General features: G+C 49.8%; 1 protein-coding gene across 1 annotated transcript in view; it reads left to right on the top strand.

Annotated features, from left to right (window-relative positions):
* The window catches only part of KAT6B (lysine acetyltransferase 6B), a 141,352-nt gene extending 136,417 nt beyond the window's left edge, over positions 1–4,935 (top strand). Inside the window, 1 exon segment of the mRNA XM_075610323.1 lies at positions 1,252–4,935. Coding sequence (XP_075466438.1) covers positions 1,252–3,842 — 2,591 coding nt within the window. The 3' untranslated portion in view covers positions 3,843–4,935.
* The last annotated feature ends 2,049 nt before the right edge of the window (positions 4,936–6,984 follow it).

Below are 6,984 nucleotides of genomic sequence, written 5' to 3' on the forward strand. Positions count from 1 at the left end.
TATTGTTTTGTATAAGAGGTACACGTCGCCGGGTTAAGGTTGTCTAGGCAGCATTAAGCATCAAGGAGTCCAATGATGGTGTACTAGAGGTGTATGTCGCGCGTGTGTGTGGCCACACCCGTGTACAGCGCGTCTGTGTAGCTGAACCCCGTTATAACGCGGTGCTCAGGGTCCACATAATGAGACCGCGTTATAACCAGGATCCCGAAATGGCCGCCGCGTGAGGATTACCCGACATCTGCAGCTCTCTCGTCTCTCCCTGCTTCATCAGGTTGCGTCCACGTGCGCGGCGCACATCTGTAAGGTTTTTTGTTTTTTTAATAACATTCAATGCTTTATTGCTAACGGACACACACACACACACACACACACACACACACAAACACACCCTCCCCTCCTTGGTTTTTTATATAATAATTTATCAAATAAACCAAATAATAATTTAGAATTTATCAATTACACATTATAATTAAAAGAAAATAATAATTTTACCATGCAGGAATCGAACCCATGACCCTTTATACACCGTATGCTACAGATGCCGGTAAGTCCTCGCGCGACGGCCATTTCACTTTAAAAAAAAAAACAAAAAAACACTTGGAGATGCTTTTAAATCAGGAGCCACACTCAGACCGCGTTATAAGCATATCCGCGTTGTGGCGGATCGCGCTATAGGGTTGAGATGTATGTGTGTGTCTATGTATATATTGTGCTTTATGCCCCCTGGGCAGCCTTAACCCGGCAGCACTTACCTCTTTTACAAAACAATATCCCATAAAGCGCACACACCCTGTGGGAGAGCATTATGAGTCTGAAAATGAGGACATCTTTTTCCTTTGTCTATTCCTTGTGTTTGTGTAACGATGGGCAGTATTCTTGGTGACACAATTCCACCAGTCAGTGTGGATGTGCTTTTCTTACTGCCGCCTTTACACAATTTCTGTGTTTATTAAAAGTTTCAGCGCATAACAGATCCTGGAGGTAAAAATGATAGTGATCCTATCGCCTGTGATTGCATCTCTTGCCGTTTTGCGATCATTACCTATTGTAATCTCTTATGTTTTATCAGCATAAATGATACAGTAAGTAGCCGTAATTCAACAACTGGCACTAACCATTGGTGACTATCGGCATTGTCTTGAATTTGCCATTAACCATCACTAACGGCTACTGCTCTTTAGTGAATAACGTTGAGTGTCTCTCCAACTCTTTATGAAACTTGGGAATGACGGACCTTCTGTGTCTTTGCAGATCACGTGGGGGAAGCGGCGCCCGAGAAGGTAGCAGATAGGGATGGCCCAGGGCGGATACCAAGGAAGCAGGGGTGGCCCAAAGGAGTAAAGAGAGGTCCCTCGAAGAGGAGGCGCAGCATGGAAAGGAAGGCCGGCTTCAAACTCAACCTCTACACCCCTCCGGAGACCCCCATGGAGCCCGACGACCAGGCCCAGGCCGAGGAGGTGAAAGAGGGAACGGAAGAGGAGCGAGAGTGTTCCACTCAGGAGGACGTGGTGGAGACCAGCAAGGAAGCTGAGCCACAGGGAGCAGAGACCTCCCCCACAGAGTCTCCTAGCCCGGATAGCACCAGCTTGGGGAAAACAGAGGAGGAAGTGTGTCAGGAAGAGGAGGAAGTGTGTCAGGAAGAGGAGCAAGTGTGTCAGGAAGAGGAGCAAGTGTGTCAGGAAGAGGAGCAAGTGTGTCAGGAAGAGGAGGAAGTGTGTCAGGAAGAGGAGGAAGTGTGTCAGGAAGAGGAGGAAGTAGCAAAAGATGAAGCCGAGAAGCAGGAAGAAGTGGTGGAGAAGCAGGAGGAGGAGAAGAAGAAAGAGGAAGGTATGAAAGCAGGTGAAGAGAAGTCACACACACTGGAGGAGAAGTTGGATAATTCAGACACAGGACAGACAGGTGAGCTCGTGGCAATGGATGAGGAAGAGGAGGAAGATGAGGAAGAACAGTCTCACAACGAGGACCACGATGCAGACGACGAAGATGAGAGCCACATGGACACGTCAGAGAAGGAGGCCACAGAAGAGCCCTTTAAAGAGACCTTGGGGGAGCAGGAGCCTTTTTTAGAGCTGGGCTTGGCAAGCGATAACCCGGCTCAGGAGGATATCTTGAGCAGCAGCGAAGCGCTGGAGGCGGAGCCAGCTAACGAGATGCTTGGAGACACAGATCCCGTAGCTGAACCAGAGAAGCAAGCCAAGGTTCTAGAGGAAACGCCCACAGAGGAGCTGGTGCAGCAGCTGGCGGGGGCTGGAGTAGAGGCGCTGGACATTGACTCAGAAACAGCTCAAGCTGTCCAGTCACTGACCCGTGAGAGCGAGGAGCAGGAGGATGCTTACAGGGACTGCGCGGAGACACAGGAGGTATGTCAGAGCCTTCACAGCTATGTCCAGAGCCCACACACAAGCGCCGTGGAGGACTGCCAGCAATCTGACCACAGCAGCCCTGTGTCCTCTGTCCACTCGCACCCTGGTCACTCAGTCAGGTCAGCGAGCAGCCCCAGTGTGCCTTCCCTGGAGAGCAGCTACACCCAGATTAGCCCTGACCAGACTGGCATGTCTGTCGCCTCCATGCAGAACTTGGAGACGAGCCCCATGATGGACGTGCCGTCTGTGTCCGACCACTCGCAGCAGGTAGTGGACAGTGGCTTCAGTGACCTGGGCAGCATTGAGAGCACCACAGAGAACTATGAGAACCCCAACAGCTACGACTCTGGCATGGGAGGAGGGAATCTGCCCTCCCAAAACAGCTGCTCCTACACAGGGGGCATGAGCTCCTCTAACCTGACGCAGAGCAGCTGTGCGGTGACTCAGCAAATGTCCGCCATGAACGGGAGCTGCAGCATGATCGGGTCACCTCCTCCCCAGCCCCCATGCAGCGTTAAGTCCCCGCAGGCCTGTGCTGTGGAGAGACCCCCCAGCATCGGGCAGCAGCAGCAGCTCCCACCATGTGGCATGGCCGGCACTGGCTTCACACTCTCAGACATTCCCGAGGCCGGGGGAGGTGGGATGGGAGGACTGTATGACCGTATGGGGCAAGGGGACTTTGGGGGTGGGCACTATCCGCAGCCCTCTGCTACATTCAGCCTGGCCAAGCTTCAGCAGCTGACCAATACCCTGATGGATCACTCCATGCCTTACAGCCACTCGCCGGCCGTAACATCCTATGCAAACGGTGCCTCCCTCTCCTCCTCATTGAGTAACATGGTGCAGCTCTCCCAGCCCCCGCACTCCGGTCCCCCTCAATCCCAGGCTACCATGACCCCTCCCCCAAACCTCACCCCGCCCCCCATGAACCTGCCCCCGCCCCTTCTCCAGCGCAACATGTCCGGCGGACAGATGGGGCTCACGCACAGCCAAAGGCTGCAGACCCAGATGGCAGGCAAAAGCCACATGTCCATGCGGACCAAAGTGTCATCGCTGCCCCCGGGAGCCACCGCAGGCCCCCACCCATCACAGCTGTATGGTCACGCCCCCCCTCCGCAGACTGTGTCCATGCAGGCTCAGTCTCGCTCTCTTGCCATGCAGCGCGGGATGAACATGAGCGTCAACCTGATGCCAGCGCCAGCCTACAACGTGAACCAAGTCAACACGCTCAATGCCATGAGTGGCTACCGCATGTCCCAGTCCATGATGAACAGTGGCTACCACAGCAACCACGGCTACATGAACCAGAGCCCGCAGTACCCCATGCAGATGGGAATGATGGGCAGCCAGCCTTACGCCCAACAGCCCATGCCGACCGGCCCGCACGGCAACATGATGTACTCTGGCCCTGGTCATCACGGTTACATGAACACTGCGATGCCCAAACAGTCACTCAACGGGTCGTACATGAGACAATGAGCAGCTCCTGCCGACACCAGCATCCCTTCCACACCACGGACGCCAACGCAGACTCCCCCTTGCCTTCCTCCACCAAGCCCCCCCAAATCCTCTCTCCCAGCCTCACTGCTATCCCCCTATTGCAGCAGTAAACCTTTATTTCTATCCCTGTTTGCTGTTTCTTTCCCTCTCTCTTTTAGGCCCAATATGTTCTGAAGTTATCTCACCCTCGCTTGGGAAGACTTCAGCCTTTTTTTTAAATTTTATTATTATTATAAATAACTGGAGTTTAAATCTGCCTGAGCCAGGGGAAGATGTTCACTGCATATAAAATAAGAGCCATAGTCTTCTCTCTGATACCTATTTTACCTTCTCTTCCTTTTTTTATTTTCTTCATTCTACTTTATTAGTTTTTTCTCTTTTCTTTCTGATCTTTATTTTCTTATTTACACACCTCTCCTCCCCCCCATCTCTGTTCTCCTTCCGTTTCTCCCCCCCTCCCCGCACAAATATCTTATGAAGAGGAGATTTCAAAGCCAGCACTCGGGGTGAATGCAAAAAAAAAATGTATCATTTAACGACACAAAGCTCCCTTTGACACCATAAAAGCTGTACAGCATTGGAAAGCCTTATATGCCATATTTTTCATCCTGTCCAGTTTTATCTTTTATTTGCAACCCCTTCATTGCTGGAGGGAACAGGATCTTCTGCTAACTCCCTGCCAGCGGTGCCAAGCCATGCAGGGCCCGTCCGGCAGCGGAAAATGGGCAGAGATCAATTCTTTTGTACAGACCTTTTCCTGGTAGAAAACCTGCTATAGAAAGGGGGCCGTTTCCTTCTCCCCCCGGGGAAGTCCCGCGTCCCTCCCCCCGGCCTGTAACACCTGTCTCTGTGCTTTTTGTTTGCTGGAAGTAAGCTTACTCCGCATGCTGCTTCTCTGTCGTGCGTGTGAGCTTTTATACATAGTAACGTAGACGTCCTGTGCGAAATCTGTAAAGTCATTCATTATTTTTATTTTTTGGTCGCCCTTGTTTGAAGGTTAAAGGAAAAAAAACGGAAAATAAATATATTTTTGTTAATTATGAAACTGTATAAAAAATATGAAAACCTTGTTTGTTCCCAGGATCTTATTGAGTAGCCGGGGACACCCGAGCCGTGTACATCTGCGCCACACGTACCTCTGCGCCACACGTACCTCTGCGCCACACGTACCTCTGCGCCACACGTACCTCTGCGCCACACGTACCTCTGCGCCACACGTACCACGTACCTCTGCGCCACACGTACCTCTGCGCCACACGTACCACGTACCTCTGCGCCACACGTACCTCTGCGCCACACGTACCTCTGCGCCACACGTACCTCTGCGCCACACGTACCTCTGCGCCACACGTACCTCTGCGCCACACGTACCTCTGCGCCACACGTACCTCTGCGCCACACGTACCTCTGCACGCCGTGTACATCTGCGCGGCGTACTTAGCTGCGCGCCCTCCCTATACATTTGTCGGACTCTTTACTTTATTTCCCCCCCCCCCTCTTTCTGCCTCTTTCTCTCATATTGGGACGTCCAAAATTCGAAATAATAATAATAAAGAAGCCGCTTCATTTCAGATGCTGGAAATACCGGTTTTTGAGTAGAAAGCTTTTTTTTTTTTTTGCCAAAAATCCCTCGATAAATCGCTGAGGATAAAACCCAGCGAATTGGATCGCTATTGTATGAAAATGCCGTTTAAGCCCCTTTTGCAGTAAAAAAGTTTACTTAACTTTTCATTCCCTCTGTAGATTTTTTTTTTTTTATATATATATATCTTGATTAAAATTGGAGTTCTATTTTTTGAATAAAACGAGGCAAAATGTATATAATCACCCGGAGCTATAACGGTAACTTTACCAAGCAACGCGTGGAAATGCATGTGAAAAAACATGTATATGTTCAACATAAAATTGAAATAGGCGTTCACGGGTACGGGGATTGAATACAAGGATTTAATTAACAGCAACGGTTCGGTTGAATGCCAGGACGTTTCCCAAGATGAACCGAAAAGTCGACGTATTAAATACATTCTTTTATTCATTTCAAATCCCTGCTAGGGCGCATTTCTACGTCATATGAATGATTAGTGCAGCCAGGCAAGTTATTGGATTACTGCTGTGTGTGTCTCTGTGTACACGCGCACGCGCGCACGCACACACACCCAGGAGACGAGACAGAGTTGTGTGTCTGCACACTCCTCAGTCTTGTGGCATTTCGTTCTTTTCTCTTTTTACGCCTTCACTTCAAGAAAACAAAGCGGGCGAAAAAATCCTGTATATTTTAACATGGAAATAAAGGACGAGTCGCCGTCGCTGACGGCGTATACATTGTGCGTTGGTCTCGCACCGTCGTCAGGAAGCAAAACACAAAGGCCTATATGTATATCTGTAGATGGATATATCCAACATGATCTTACAGGGGTTTTGCCACAGGATTAGCATATACTTGCCTTGGTACAAACAGTAAAATTTAGGAAATGGAAAAGACAGCGCTTTGGCTCCCACCTGCGCCGTTCCCAAGTCCGGGTGAAACGTTCAGTCTTTAATACATGCATGTTTTGCAGGGGTGGGCAGCTCCAGTCCTCACGGGACAACCTTTCCCTTTGCCCACCTCTCACTATTCCTTGTGTCGCCGCTCTGAAGGCGGTGATGTGTTATCCCGGACTAATTCCTGGTTCTGTATTCTCGGAGTAAAGTCTCGCCCCTGTTATTGAGTAATCCTTCTGCCAATAATGAATGGCAGACTTTGTGTGAAAGGGAATTGGGAAGTAAGAAATAATGATCCGGTTAAAACATCATATGTATTCCAAGACTATATATTTGTTATGTCTCTCTAAAACAATAAAAATAAATTGAAACAAACAAAAAAAAGAAAACTAAAAAAAAAAAAAAATAATGATCAGGGATTGCAGGGACTGTATGGGGCACAGGTGGGCAAATCCAGTCCTCAAGGGCCACCAACAGGTCAGGTTTTCAGGGTATCCCTGCTTCAGCACAGGTGACTGTCTTCAACTGCACTACCTATGCTGAAGCAGGGATATCCTGAAAACCTGACCTTTTGGTGGCCTTTGAGGACTGGAGGTGCCCACCCCGGGTATAATGGCTATGCTGTGTGCAGAGAGATATA

This window comes from Ascaphus truei, chromosome 8 (assembly GCF_040206685.1).
Source record: "Ascaphus truei isolate aAscTru1 chromosome 8, aAscTru1.hap1, whole genome shotgun sequence".
Lineage (NCBI taxonomy): Eukaryota > Metazoa > Chordata > Amphibia > Anura > Ascaphidae > Ascaphus > Ascaphus truei.